Source organism: Spermophilus citellus (assembly GCF_964194105.1).
Source record: "Spermophilus citellus genome assembly, chromosome: 6".
Classification (NCBI taxonomy): domain Eukaryota; kingdom Metazoa; phylum Chordata; class Mammalia; order Rodentia; family Sciuridae; genus Spermophilus; species Spermophilus citellus.
Window position 1 is genome coordinate 108,675,844 of NC_138187.1, and position 15,507 is coordinate 108,691,350.

At 45.2% G+C, this 15,507-nt stretch overlaps 1 protein-coding gene across 1 annotated transcript in view; it reads left to right on the plus strand.

Moving 5' to 3' along the window:
* The first annotated feature begins 2,280 nt into the window (after nt 1–2,280).
* Nucleotides 2,281–15,507, plus strand: part of KIF26B (kinesin family member 26B) — a 491,165-nt gene continuing 477,938 nt past the window's right edge. The window contains exons 1-2 of the mRNA XM_081299332.1: nt 2,281–2,411; nt 3,267–3,668. Of these exons, the coding sequence (XP_081155458.1) occupies nt 2,349–2,411; nt 3,267–3,668 (465 nt within the window). The 5' untranslated portion in view covers nt 2,281–2,348. The remainder of the gene's footprint in view (nt 2,412–3,266; nt 3,669–15,507) is intronic.

Genomic DNA, 15,507 nt, shown 5'->3' on the forward strand with positions numbered 1-15,507 from the left:
TCCGAGCCCATCAAACACAATCTGGGGCCCCAGATACTTTCGGATGCAAATCAGATAAGCTCTGGGCTCATCAGTCTCCAAGGTGGATCGCGCAGCTCCCCAGTTGCTCCCCCTCGACACCCCACCTTCCCATCCGCGTCTTCACGGGCTCGTCCATTTCACCTGGCCACACGCTGCTTTCCGGCTGATAAGCAGCGCCTAGCTAATGGCGACGATATTTTCCGCTGCAACTAAACAGAATACAGATTCGGCTGGAGCTGGCGTGTGCTGCCTGGAGGCGTACCTATCCCCCTAAGGTCCTCTACTGATATGATCGCTTTTAAATTGGAAGTAGGAACGCAATGGAAACTTCCACACTGTTCTCAACATCTTTATTTTGGCCTTCCTACCTCGCCTTGGTAGCTGTGAAATATTCCCAGGCAAAGGCTGCAGCCCGGGGGATGTAGGGGGGATGGCAAGCGCCAGAAAGGCCAAGAAAGATTCCTCCCCCCCAGGAACGTGGGGTGGGGGGCGTTGCCCAGAGTTCCAGTACCTCGAATTATTCTCTTCCTGACCCCTCCTGCCTCACCCATATCTCAGAACGAAGCCCCCGACTGGAAAGTCCTAGAGGTCCTTTGCTCCCTCGCCTACCCCGAGACCCGGTCCCTCCCGGGGGCTTGGAGATGCCATTACACCTCACGTGATCCCCGCGCTGGGCTGGTCCCTCAGGAGGTGTCTCGCGGGGTGTTAATTAAAGGTCACAACAAAATAGACCTGCCGGCTCACCAGAAGAAATGTCCTCCCGAGAAATGAAAAATGACACCCCGGAGCAGCCACGTGTGGAGCCTGGCGTTTGCCGGCTTCCTGCGCCTCTGGGTGCTGCGCGAGGGGCGGGTGGGGGGAGAGGTTATAGGGGAGGGGGCGATGACTGGGTGCTCTGGAGACCCCACAGATCCCGGATGCTGGGAGAAAAGCGTGGACGTGGGGAGAGGGGACCGACCCCGGGCAAGGAGAGGCCAAGGCCACTTCGAGCCACGCCCCCTCTTCAGGCCCGCGCTGTCCGGGTGCTCGTGGGCAGCACAGCGAATCACTCAGTTTTCCCCGCTCGCCAGCGCCCCGCTAGGTCCTCGGCTCACCTGTCCCAGCCCTGGGCCGGTTTAGTACTTCACAGATTAGGGTGCAGCGGGCGGGCGGGAGCCGAAGGTCCCCAGTCCTCTGGCTGTGGCTCCGGAGGGAGGCCCCCTGGCTGGCCCCGGGGTGGTAGGGCAATTCTAGAAAAGGTTTGCTGGGCAGGTCTTGGAGAACAAAGGGCGGGGGGAGGACCCGGCATGTTTGCGGACTTGTTTGTGACTCAATCCGTTTTACACGGCGTTTCAAAGGCAGACCTGCAAGCCTTGCCAGGAAGAGAAAGAACTTGGGGGCGGGGGAGGCTCAGGCGCAGCATTTCCGTCCAGCCACGCTCGCTCAGCGCTTCTCTTCAGCTCCAGGCTCGCGCAACGGTGTTTCATTAGAGCCCCGGACACGGGCCACTCGCCAGTAACTTCCCTGCCAGGAGCGAGATTTACGACCCCACCCCCCGCCCGGGCCCTCGGCCTCGCAATGTCAGGCAGGAGCGCCGCACCATAAAATGGATCCCGGCCGGCGCTGCGGCGGCGGCGGCAGCCAGGCGGCGGGTTCCGGGGCGGCGGGGCCGCGGTTCCCGAGGTTCCGCGCTTCTCCAGGGCGCACACGCGCGTCCTGATCGCGGACGGCTCTCCCGGCCAAGCAGAGCCGCCCCTCTCCCTGCCCTCGCGCAACTGTCAGGCGAAACGGGCCCGCGCATATTGGCTCGGCGACACGCCGAGGCTCCTCCCCGAGTCTGGATCTTTATATTTTGGGAGAATTTCTTTGAACTCAGTTAGCAAGCTCGGTGAAGGAGGCAAGTTCCCACAGCCGGCTCGGTAGAAGGGGTCCGCGCGCCGACCCAGGCGAGGTAGCGCGAGGGCTCGCCCACCTTCCCCGCAGCGGCCGTGCGTCCCGATCCTATTCCTCTTTTCCCTCGTGGAGAACGGAGGACTTACTTGATTGAGGAAAATGCCAATGATGTGGATGTGACCATGAAAAGAGAACGTGTGACTGGAGGAGGCAGAAGAGGATGAGGAAAAGCGTTATTTAAAGAGAAGAATAAGCCAGCCACTCCAACGTTTTCTGCAAATTGGTGCTACTACTTCTGGGGTCCATTTGCTTTTTATTCTTTCTAACCCACAATTAAGAAATCTTGATTTGAGGGCCAAGAGACAACCTCTTACAATTGGGGGACGCTTCTGGTTGGCAGATCTTTTGGATGTAACATTATTGGAACATTTAGACTCTCCTCGGGAAAAGCCACCATGAATTCGGTAGCTGGGAATAAAGAGAGGCTTGCGGTCTCCAACCGGGGCAAGAAATACGGGGTAAGTTGTGACGGGTTCGACACGGAGACGCGTTACCAGACCCATCTCGGTCGGGGTCCTTTCCTTCTCGGGAACCGGTGGCTCCGGCAGAGCTACCCGCAGGAGCCGGCGGCCAGCGCGCGGATCCGAGCTCTCTTCCCGCTGCAGGGACACCTCCGCTGTGCGTGCGCGGAGGCGGGTCTGTTGCGAGGACACCCGCACACACGCCTCGCTCTCGGATTTTTTTCAGTCGGTTTAATCCTTTCTTTTCCCCGGACCCATAACTTTTGCGGTATTCCTGGACTTCCAGGCAGAGTTAAGCCGTAAGGAATGTTTCCCATGAAATCTCTGCCTTTGGTTGCACGGATCGTTTCCCGGGATCCGGGAGATCCTTTCATTTTACCGGCAGGATCCGGTGGGCTGTTCCCTGAATGAATAAAAACCCATAAGTCACAGGACCCTCAGAATAGGGTCTTCTAGGATCTTGTAACTGGGTTCTTGCTGGGGTGGGTGCCAGGTCCAAAAGCATGGGGCGCTGAATCTGTGGGTACCCCCTGCAGAAACCGTTGAAAAACCCCTCAAGTAAACCCTTCTCCTGACCTGAGGCACCCAGAAACCGGCACCCAGAAGCCGGAGCAGGGGTCACTTGGGAGGCGGGGAATCACCTTAGGACAATTAACGAGATAGATGGAGGGCAACTTAGCTGCAGGGCTTGCAGCAGCCAGGAACCGGAGCCCGTGGGCTTTCTGCCAGGCGCTCGGTGGCATGCGGATACCCCGGCGGGCGGGCAGAACGGCGCCCCCAGGCCGGCCCAGCTCCAGAAAGCGGGAGTCCGCCGCCTCGCGGCCCCTGACACCCGCGTGTCTCCCCCTGCAGGTGAATGAGGTCTGCTCGCCCACCAAGCCCGCGGCTCCCTTCTCCCCTGAGAGCTGGTACAGGAAAGCGTACGAGGAATCGCGCGCTGGGAGCCGGCCTACCCCCGAGGGCGCAGGCTCGGCGCTGGGCTCGTCGGGGACCCCGTCCCCCGGCTCGGGCACCTCGTCCCCGAGCTCCTTCACCGGATCCCCGGGTCCCGCCTCTCCGGGCATCGGCACCAGCTCGCCGGGCTCCCTGGGCGGCTCGCCGGGCTTCGGCACCGGTTCCCCGGGCTCTGGCAGCGGCGGCGGCTCCTCCCCCGGCTCGGACCGCGGCGTCTGGTGCGAGAACTGCAACGCCCGCCTGGTGGAGCTGAGGAGGCAGGCTCTCAAGCTGCTCCTCCCGGGGCCCTTCCCGGGCAAGGTGAGCGGCGCGACAGAACAGCCGGGAGGGCGACCCAGGGCGGGGGAGGTGCCGGGAGGGCTGCGGCCAGGGCAACGATTGCGGGGCATAGCTGCTGGACCCATCGCGAACGTGAGCATCGCCGCCGCCGGAGGGGCCTTGGCGGTTCTGGGGGCTGCTTCACACTCTAGGGGACGCAGATGGCGGCCCTGGGGAGGACCCTTACCTAGGCCCCATGGGACAGGGGAACTAGCTCCCGAGTGTGTTGGCGCACCCGCAGCTTCAGGCCTCACGGTCCACCCGGGATGCCCCAGGTGGATGCCCCAGGTGGATGCCCCAGGTGGTTTGTCTGGCTGTGCCGCCACTCGGGACTCCAGACTGCTTATGAAATCTTTCTCCCCACCCCCACATGGGATCCTTTACAAGAATGTCAATGGGAGCAGAAACAGCAAGCTGATATTTGGGTGTTGTCGTTTCCCATCGCATATTTGTGGTTCTTCCTCCCCAGGATTACAGAAACAGAAGCACATTCAAAGGCCAGCACTTTTTCTCTCTCTGTGTGTGTGTATCTGAGGAAGATTAAAAAGAGGTGGATAGCTCATAAGAGCAGTACCACATCCTGGCCTGCTATTGAGCTAACGCGCATTGGTTCTTCCATAGAACCCTGCCTCGTTGTGTGACCTGCAGGGGAGCCCCCAGAGTGTAACACAATGCAATTGTATTTGCACTGTTGGGTCCAAGTACTATCAAATGATAATATTTACTCTTCCACTTCAAAGAGTTTTTATCAGTGGTTAGAGAGAAATATCAAGAAAACAGTGGGTTGCTGTGGAGGTTTCTGTCACCTTTCAATGACATTTTCTGGTTTATGTTTCCATGAAATGAAATATTGTGATTTTGAGTCGTGGAGTTTAGGAATAACTGCATCTGCTTGCCTCATCTGTTTACCCAAACACACACTTGGATGTTTTTATATACAAGGGTTAAATTAAACAAATCCCCACAGACTGTTATAAAATTCAAAATATGGAAAATTCACCACCAGAATTGGTCTTCTGAATCCATAACCTTTCTCAAGAATAATTAACTCATGGATTGTTGTAAGTTTGCCATTTTTATAGGTTGTTAATAAATCTTCCAGGACACTCTAAGAATAAATCCCAGGGAGTCTGAAAACTCATTTCACCCTTGCATTGCTAGACCCTCCAATATAACACCATTTCTTCACTCACAGATTTATTTGCTCTTATGATCATTTGCCAGTATTCATTGATTTCCTTTACCATTCAAAGCAAAGTGTCAGGTACAGCAGAGAAAATGACAGAAACATACAGTCCTTGTCTACATAGAGATTGTATTCTAATGGAGGATACAGACATTAACTACAAGTTGCAGTTCATAATTTATTTATTCACTCTAGACCATCTGATAAAGATTTAAAGAACCTTAGTCTTGGTTCTTGCAGATATATAGCATCTGATATTTGGCAATCTTAATAAGTTGCAGTGTAGCAAATTATTTTAGACTATTCTAGAGAACCCATTCTTATAATAAATTCTTTGTATTGTTGTTTGAGTGCTCTTCAGGTGAAAAAGTAAATCAAAACAGATTCTTTTCATAAAAATGGAAGAGGGGAAGGAAAACTTACAGGTAGAAGAAACAAACGTTGAAACTTAAATGCATCCATTATGATTTGTGAGGTCATGTGACACACTGGATTTTTGTTTTTGATGAATCTTCCTGGAAATGTCATTCAGTGTTAAAAGAGGTAGCTTTATTATCAGTTTCCCAACATCAACTTTATTGATGTTGGGAAACTGATAATATTGTCAGAGCAAGGTGATAGCTCCGGAAGCAGCATTGGATGGGCTGAACCTCAGTGCTCTACACTGACTCACAGTGATCCAGGCATGCATCTAGGGAAGAGCTGCCATCGCAGGGATAGTCATCAGGATCACTCTGAGTGCACACATGACTATTACACACAACCATAGTTGCCTGAGTTTTAGATGTGAAGCAGCTCAGTGAAGCATGACATTAGGAACAAGGGATGTAGCCAGGAATGAGGGTGCTTTGGGTTAAGCTCATGATTAGTAATGAGATATGGGGCCTCAATTTTAACTACCAATGTTTTGTATGTCTCTAGGAATAATAATTTTAGGTGTGTGTGTGTGTGTGTGTGTGTGTGTGTTTAAGTATTTCTACTCTCTCATTAGGTCCAATTTCCATTATACCTTTTAATGTTCGCAACTTTTTTTTAGGTTACTGGGGATTTAACTCCACCACTGAGCCACATCCCCAGTCCTATTTTGTATTTTATTTAGAGATAGGGTCTCACTGAGTTGCTTAGCACCTTGCTTTTGCTGAGGCTGGCTTTGAACTTGTGATCCTCCTGCCTCAGCCTCCCCAGCAGCTGGAATTACAGGCGTGTGCCACCTCTTGTGGCTATTCATAAAATTTTAATCAAACAATTGCCATGTTCTGGGAACCATGAATGGTGGGCCATAAATCCTCATGGGCAGGATTTATGAGCAAACTGTGGACCTCTGAAGCCCTCAGGCACCAAAGGAGTTAAGTTTCATTAGAACAAAGAGATGTCATTGTAACTCCAGCAAGTAATTCACCCTGGAGAGTTAGAGGCTGGAAGATAAAGATATGTTTTTGAGGGATAATTAGTAAAAATCATCTTTGTAATTTGCTTAAGATGCTTAACTGTATTTGGGGAATATATTCCTGAATAGAGTATTAAATTCTACTAGGTAGCATTACAAGTCTCATAGGTAAGCAGTTAACATCAAAGGCAGAATAGTAAACCCAGGAACCCTATTATTTTAGGATGGATTTGGCTTTGGTTCTTTCTCCACCACTGGTTTATTTTGTGACATTAAATAAATCAGTTTTCCTCTCTATTTTTTAACTTTCCCATTAAATTACTAATAAAAAAAGATTCAAACTGTTAGAATGTCATAAGATTTATCCAAGGTAAAGCTCAAAAAGTACTTCCATTCTTCAGTGAAAATTGTACGGGTTGATATTTATTAATTAATCTTTTCTAATTAGAAAAGATTTTGTTAGATTCATGTTATAGAATTTATTTCCTAAAAAATTTAGCAACTTTCAGGTTCTAATTTCATTAGTATATTTCCCAAATATCACACTGCCATATTAGTTCTCACACTATGTCCATTTGTAGGTATCGAGCCCTGATCCCCTAGTTTTATCTTTGGGACAGTTGGGTAAGGAGAGGAGATGAGGTTATGGAAGGTCCCTGCAGGGTATCTGGTTGGTGTCTCAAACTATTGACTGGCTATGGTGATCTGAGAGTTACTGCTCTACTCTGAGCACTCTTAGGAATTATGTGGCCCCATGGAAGACAGGGTTTCATGATAGAAGGTGACACGACTTGGATGTTACTGGGTAGCGAGGTTGGTGGTGATGGTGCTGACTGAGACTGGAAATGGTGATGATAGGAGACCCAGATCTGGATAGAGCACAGAGAGGAGGATGACAATGGATTTGAGTTCCTATGGATGGAATTTGAGTTTTCTGGAAATAAATGGAAAATGGAGGAAGATTTGATCATAAGACAGTTTGTTGTTGGCTATTTCAAGATTCTGCAATGTTGAAATGACAAGTGTGAGCTCACATAACTGTTTAATGATTCTCTGAATTCATCTTTCCAATAGCAACTTACCTGGGTAAGGAGAGATTTGTGCCTGTTGGCAGATTGTAAAACATTTGGACTGACTTTTATTACCTTAGTCAGTAAAAAGGGCATACTCGGTTTATATCATTTCTCTTCTAGTGCTGGTAAGTGGTAGTGGTCAGATAAAACAAAAGAATGTGGATGGATGTGTTAAGTGTTGGGTTTCTAAGTGAGGACAGTCCTTTTACCCACTACAGTGTTCCATTGTGTAAATATAAAATTATTTCATGTCCAGTGGTGAGAGTGTCTTTTCTGCTTTCTAGATGACAGTGGTTAAGACACCAAGCCAGAAGAGGCCAGGGAATGAGTCTCTTATTTTTGAGTTAGCTCAGATCATTCTATTATTGGGTGATAGAACTTTTGAAAGGACTGTGTAAGTTCTGAAAAACGTCAGTCCAAAGAAATTCCATGAAGTACAAAGAAATGTTTCAGGTTGGCAAAAGGTTATCAGGCATCAGTTCATTTCTATATCAATAAAAGAAAATCTTCTTTTATATAGAGAAGATCCAGAGCTATGTTCCTTTTGCAGTCAAATATTCTGAGCCCATTTATGCCCCAGAAATATCAGCAAGATTAGCCAGACACCCTGAGAAGGGAAGCCAGGAATCACAGAGATGAAAGAAAGGAATGTGTCCTAGGGGTTAAAAACACCAAACGTGGACTCTAAATAGCCAGAGCCCAGGGAAGTCTAGACTTGGGGAGATATAAATACATATTTCTGTATTTTGCTGGCTCCAAAAGAGGGGTATGGAAAATAACCCTATGTAAAAGGTCCCCCCAAAGCCATCATAAACACTTTATAAATAGAAAAAGTAGAGATTGCATTTTAAGTATTCATTAATTATGGAGGAATTCTAGTTGAAATCTCCTTCTAAGAACACATGGTTATTTTCTAAAAGCTTCATTAGAGTTTCTCATTTTGGAAGTATTGTAGACAGAGGAGTAGTTAATTGATAATATCAGTAATGAAAACGTCCTGCAGCATTTATCATGAAAGAATTTCTGAAACATTGTAGGAGTTTATAAAAACATTCCCAGTACAGCCATGAGAGTTGTAATTTCTTCTTTAAGGCTTAGCAAGCTATGGAATAATGACATTTCATTCTCCTAGACTTTTAATTGTGGAAACAACATGGTCAGTTTTTGTAGTAACTTAATTCACTTTGCAAAAATCCCTGGCCTATAATCAATTCTTCCACACTCATTGTAGATAGGATTATTGCCTTAGATATGGGACTTTTAAGTGGCTGAGGCTGGTAGTTTGTTAGCATTTGGAAGGATTAAGTCAATTAAAATTTAGTCCACATCAGTTGCTGTTTGGCATCATATCACAGTTTGTGCTATTCATCAGCTAATAACGTGATGGTAATAATGATGGTTACGAATGGCTAACAGTTATTGTCCTTATGTGCTGGGTGCTGTACCAAGACACACAATCTCACATAGCAAAGGGATGAGCATGATTTCTTTTCTTCACCCTGGTATTCCAGAGGCTTGAGATAGTTATTTAGGTTACAAAAAGAAGGAAAAAGTTAGACAAGGAACAGAAATCCAAGCATGCTTTGTCTCCCAAAGCTTTTGGGGGGTCACCGTTAACACAGTATAAGTGACTACAAGACCCCTGCCTGAGAAGGTTATAATTATCTGGGCTCACAGATGGTAACTTCACTTTTGGGGGGCAGAGAGGTTGGGGGAAATATGCAAGACTGTCAAGACTGAATTGACTGATTTTCTTGGCTTGTGGTGGGGGTGGGAAGGGAACTTCCTTGTTTCTGAATGCATTCAGCTGAGATGCTGTTGTCAGTCCCTTTCCAACAGAAAACCCTGCCTGAGGGCCCTGTCCTGACCTTCTGAGAGGAAGAGCCCTGCAGCTGGACATTCAGTGCCACATCAGCAGGACTGCTGGACTTCTAGGCTGTTCTGTCCTCGAAAAGATTGTAAATTGGTCAGTGTCTGTGGGGGTCCCCTGTCTCTTTTCAGGAATACAAAATTAAGCCACTTTCAAGTCATAAGCTTCATAAGCATCTTTTCTTTCCTTTTTGAAAACTTTCTCTATTTTCTTACTATGACAGAGGAACATTGTTTAGACTGGTTTCTCAATTGACCTTTCATACTTATATGCACCAATCTGAAATATCTTTAAATTTACTTGTATAGGTGCAAAAGGATTCCTAAATTACTCTTGGGATAATTATCAGAATACCAGATTAGTTTGTATCTATCATCCTGTTTTGCCTTTGGACCTCATCTGGAACTCATCTGAGAAAATTGGATTTTGAGTCATGGTTAAAAGGGGGTCTGTCCATCATTTCTAGGTGTATAGGAATTAACCATGCTTGCTTTCTTATATGGAGTTGCCTTTTTTGTATTTAGATTTCTGATCCATTGGGAGATTATTTGGAGGTATCACAAAGATAGAGATCAATTTTATCTTTTTCTAAATATGTATCCATTGCCCCCAAACCCTTTATTAATACATCCATCTTTCCCCCGTTGAGATTTAAGATTCCACCATTATCATAAAACAAAATTCCAGTTATATTTGGATCTTTTACTGGATTTTCTATTCTGTTTATTTGTTGGTCTCCTTGTGCACTAATTCCATACCATTTGAGAAACTTTATAGCACCTTTTAATGTTTGGTAGGACTAGCTCTCTCTGACCCAAACAATCCCCTACTTCTCTAGGAGTTTTTGGTTATTCTTCCTGATTATTTTCCCTTATGAACTTTAGAATAAACTTGACTAACTCCAGAAAAAAAAATTCATGGGGACCATGTTACACTTTCATGTTAATCTGGGGAGATAGTTGGCATCTTTATGATGCTGAGACTTTCCCAAGAACCTGAAATGGCTTTCTTTTCAACCATTTTACTTTTCAAGAATTTCTAAGAGTTTCCTCATGTAGGTTTTGCACATTTCTCCTCAAATTTCTTAGGTGTCATCTTCTGTTACTATTATGAATGAAGTCTTTACCTCCATTATCTCTTCTAAGTGATATTTATATACATGAGGAATATTGATTTACATATTAGTTATAATCCTAGTGCTTTATTAAATTCTACTAACATGTTTATTAAAAAAAATTAATACTCATGAGTTTAAAAAAATGATGTTCAAATATAGATGTTGTTACTCTCTTTGCTGGATGTGTGTCTGTTTTATCTTGATTATTACATTGGTTAATATTTCTAACATGATATTAAATAGTAGTGTCTATAGTTTTTTCCTGACTTAATGTAAGATTTTGGCTTTTGGTCTGAGATCTACCTACAGTTTTACAAGTTAATTCCTATTTTATTTAGGATAGGTTTTGTTTTCCAAGTATCTTTTCAGTATTTAGGGAGATAATCATGTGAATTTTCTCTTTAAGATCTATTAATATTGAAAATTATTATTATTATTTGTGGTGCTGGGGATTGAACCCAGGGCCTTGTGCATGCAAGGCAAGCACTCCACCGACTGAATTATATCCCCAGCCCAATATTGCAAATTATTATCTTTTATTTCCTAACAGCAAACCATCCTTGAATTCCCATAATAAATCCTACTTGGTCTCAGTGCATTAAAAAAATGCTGCTGGATTCAGTTTGTTAATATTTTATTTATTGTTTTGCTTGATATTCATATGCCACTGATTATTTCAGATTCTCATTTAGGTACCAATTGCTACTGTAACTGTGCCACATTATAACCAAAATATGAAAAAGACTAAAATCCCTGCTTTGGAGCCACTCAGTCTGGTATTAGACAGACATGGAATGTAAGAGTTGGAACAGTGTATCAAGTGCTACAACAGGGCTGAACAAAATGCAAACAGGGGAGCCTGGGTAGGATATGAATATGGAGAAGCCTAGACATTCCAGTCAGAGGAAATGGCAGGTGGAAGCAAGAGGGCTATGTATGCTCAGTACACTAGCGGAACTGACATAGTGCATTGAATGAATGACAGGGTGGGAAGGTGGCAGGGAAAGGTTGAAGGGTCTTGTGGGCAAGAATCTGGACTTATCTGTAGGCAATGGGCAACTATTAGAGGATGTACAGGAAGGGACTGAAATGAGCTGCTCATTGTGAGAGATTGGACTAGAAGGGTGGTCATAGGGACCAATTAGGAGACTCCTTGCAGTGGCTTGAGTGAAATTGTGTCAACTGACTGCAAAAATGAAGTGGCAGCTTGATCTGAAAGAGTGAGTAGAAAACCCATGTTGGGTCGCTCCTGAGATGCAGGGTAGGAAGGAGAGGAGGCGTTCTCACAGATTTCTGGCTAGGACAAGGGTGAAGCCAGTGTGGCCAGCTATTCAGACAGGAAATAGAAGCAAGAGAGAGTTTTTGTTATTAGAGGTCTGGTTTTCAAGAATCTTTGTAGATAATGAAACTGGTTTGGGCTTTCTAGAGCTCGAGGCTGAGTGATCCAGTAAGATCCAGTTGGGGCCTTAGGGTGAGTTCAGAGATGGAGACATGGATCTGGAGATGCCCACATGAACAAGGTGATAGAATAACTTCACAGATGGTGTGATTCCCTGTGGGTGTGGGTGTGTGGGGACAATAACCAGTGGAACATGGAGCCGTGGGGCTCATTGACATTGAAGGGAGTCAAGAAGATAGACCAAGAAGAACAGGCCAAAAAAGAGGTAGAAAAATATATAGGAGAAGTGGTGATATACAAACAGGCAATCCTGAGCTTCAGGGGCTCGGTGTGAGAGGTCTGATACTTTGGCGAGATCAAAGAATCAGGGACTGAGACTACCACTGAATTGGCAAATAAAAAGGTCTTTGGGGATCTTTGAAGAGTTTCTAGCATCCTGGAGAAAGATAGACAATGACAGTAAGTTCAGGAGTGGATGGAGAGGAGGACATGTGAGTCAGTACTGGAGTTGTCAGAACACTAAAAGTTATGAGAGATCCGTTTTTTGATGTTCTTATGACTGTGAAAACCTGGGGTGCACAGACTTCAGTGCAAAACCAGGCTCCATCACTTCATGGTGACCTTGGGCAAGTCCCTTAATCCATCTGTCCAGTGGAATAATGAAAGGACCCTACCAGGGTGGTTGTGAAGATTAGGTGAAATTGTGAGATAATATTTAACTGCCACTTTCTATTATTATTATTCCAATGACTTTGCACAAGAAGAAAACTGAATTTAGTGAAAGCCCCCTTCCTTCCTTCCCTCCTACTCTTTCTCTTCTCTCTCATTTCCTTCTTCCCTACTCCCCCCAATTGGTAGTGGCTTAACACCAAAATGGAGGGGAAAAAATGGAGTCAGAGAACACTGGAGCCATTGAGCTCCTTCTTTTGCTGTTTCTTCACCTCCAGGTCAATAAAGCATCTCATACTTATTCATTCATAGGTAGCACCATCGAAAGTTTAAGAGAGGTCCACTGATGCAAATAGCCACTCCTTTTAGTTGGGTTACCATGAATGTGGATTGAGAGTTTTTGTCACAGATGCAAATCCCTTCTGGAAGCCTTGCCCCTCTCAGAGCCCCCCTCCCCCGAAAGGGAGTATTGCAGACATGGCATTTGACATTTCAGGCTCTTAGTGAATGAAGGAGAGCAGATTTCCTCCAGTGACTGCGCATGTGATATGCAGATCTGAACAGCACTAGGAATTTGGGCTTATCTGCCTTCCAATCCAGTTTTATCTTTCTCAGACAGTTTTCTTTGCAGTTATGGTTTGCTGATCCTGTTGCATCAATTCCGACCAGACCCTGTGGAGAAGTCTGGAAATAGAGAAGATACCCTCCCCCACCAAGCAGTATTTTCTGCCCTTATCTCAGCTCTGAGAGCTGGAGTTGACGTGGAAGGAGTGGGTTCTTGTAAACTATAGTATAAAAAGAGGATGTATTCTGAATGATGCTATATAGGTTTGCAGATCTGAAGGCTCTAAGGCTAGAGCAAGTTATTTTGATAAGCAGAAGTATATCTGAATGTATCTTAAGTGCCATAGACTAGGTGGCAGCTGAGGGGCTATTTTAATTCATTTTTTCTACTTTTTAGAATTGAAGTTCAATACTGTTGGCAATCACAAAAGGTTCTTGGAAGAAGTTTTAGTTCTCCACATAGCGTGCTTTTCCAGTCTTTGATAGTTTTTACATGTACGATAAATTTCTGTTTGATTTTTGTTTAAAAGCATGGATTGGAAATAATAAGTCAAAACATGCTTTTCTACCATAGGATAACAAAAATATAAATTTTAGTTTCATAATTCTTTTATCTCATCTGACTAGGACCTTCCCCCCCCCCCCCCCCAAGATAGCATAGGAGCTTAGAGAGCTTGAGATTTTATTGTGGTATAATTTCATCTTTTAATTAGCAGTGATGAGCAGTTATGCTTTCCTATGAATCATTATCACCTTATTTATAGTGGTTGCTTTCTTTGGAGTTATAATCACTGCCTCTACTTCTATCCCATCTAACTGGTAGCTTCATGTAGCAATGGGAGACTTAGGTATTAACTAATTAGACACCAAAAATAACAACAACCAAAAGCTGATGAGCTATCTAATAAAGAGGTTATGCAGAAAATAAAAGTCGAATTCAGGCAGACAACTAGCAATCACCTTTGTTTAAGAAAAGCAATCAGCTGGTGTTTCTCTGTAGAAGGAGGTCTATATCCTGAGCAGCTAAAGAGATGGCCTGGATATCTTCCCCATGACACCATGGCTGGGAATTGGAGCAGCATTTGTCTTCCACCTAGCTAGGAGGCATGACATTGGGAACTGAGGGACAGAGGGGAGAAGGATTGGAAGGAGAATAAGATGTTGGGGGTGGGGGAGGAGAAGAGAGGGAGGACGGATGAGAGAGAGGGTGAGAGAAATAGAAAACAAAGAAGTGGGGGGTATAGGCATCAGAGGTTATCTACAATCCCAAATTTTTAGTGAAGAAGGACTGTCCTTAGAGCTGGGGACAGAGGTACAGTCCAGCCTCCAGCATAATTAGCATTGTGATCTTGGGAAAGTTACCCGGCTCACTGTGCTTTCTCTCTCTTTGTGGTGCTGGGTGTGAACTCAGGGCTTTATGGAGTCCATTCCTGGCTCCCACATTCCAGAGGAATATGCATGACAAAACCCTGGATGGATTTCTGGCTGAACCAAGAGCCTCAAGCTGTTCTGTGGGCTGCCACGAGGCAAGACTTTGGATCACACTAGTCAGCCGGTGCAGGCTTTGAAGGTGCCAGTAGCCCTCTCATCAGTGCAGCTTCTGACTTTGGATTTGGATCATAAGTGACTGACAAGGATATTCCTGTTTCTTTCCCTCCCTCCCTCCCTCCCTCCCTCCGTCTCTTTCTTTTGGGAATTGAACCTAGGCCGTCATGCATGCAAAGCACACATTCTACCACTAAGTTACACCCCCAGACCCTCTTCCTGTTTTTTAGTAAAGCTATTTGCTTTATAGTTGTTTGTGTTTGTAAACAGAAATAAACTTGAACAAAAAGGACAGTTGACTTTATGAGAGCAATTGGATTGAGGGGTATTTGAGGCAAAGAATGACCTTAGGACTTAGAAAGGCCTACTTATAGTTAGTTTTACATTAAATATAACTGCCATGTTGATTAGGATTTAGAAACAATTTGCCAAGAGTTTGGGGGAATAGCAATATAGGAATACCAAGACTCCAAACACTGTATTCATCATTCTTAAAAATAGACTCTCTGTTGAAACTTTCCTCAAATCCTTTTTGCCCCCTTTGATTTCTCTTTTCTTTTTTCTGCATTTACAAGTGTCTAGAGGGGACCATAACTGTTGAGGCCAGTATTTACATATTATTGGCTCATGGCCTGGGTTTAATGCTATAGGCTGGGAAAAGGATATGACAGGTAGCTGCCTGCTGAGCCACCAGAACACATTCAGTTAATATTGATTTGGTTTTTCTTCTTTATCCTTACCCCTGGTTGCCTCTTAAAACTACCTGCTTCCTGGGGAAGGTTTCTCCAACTTTTATTTCAAATCTAATACTTTATGTTTTTGTTTAAACACAATTCAGGGAGTACAGATATTAAAAGCAGAGCTGCATTTGGCTTGTACTAGCCCAGAGCACATTAAGACTTCGGAGCAAATATAGTTGAGAACAGGCACAGAGCAGCAGGAGCTACAGAAGTACCACGTGCTCCTCTTCATCGTTCCTCTGTGTTCTCTGCACACACATTATTCCAACAT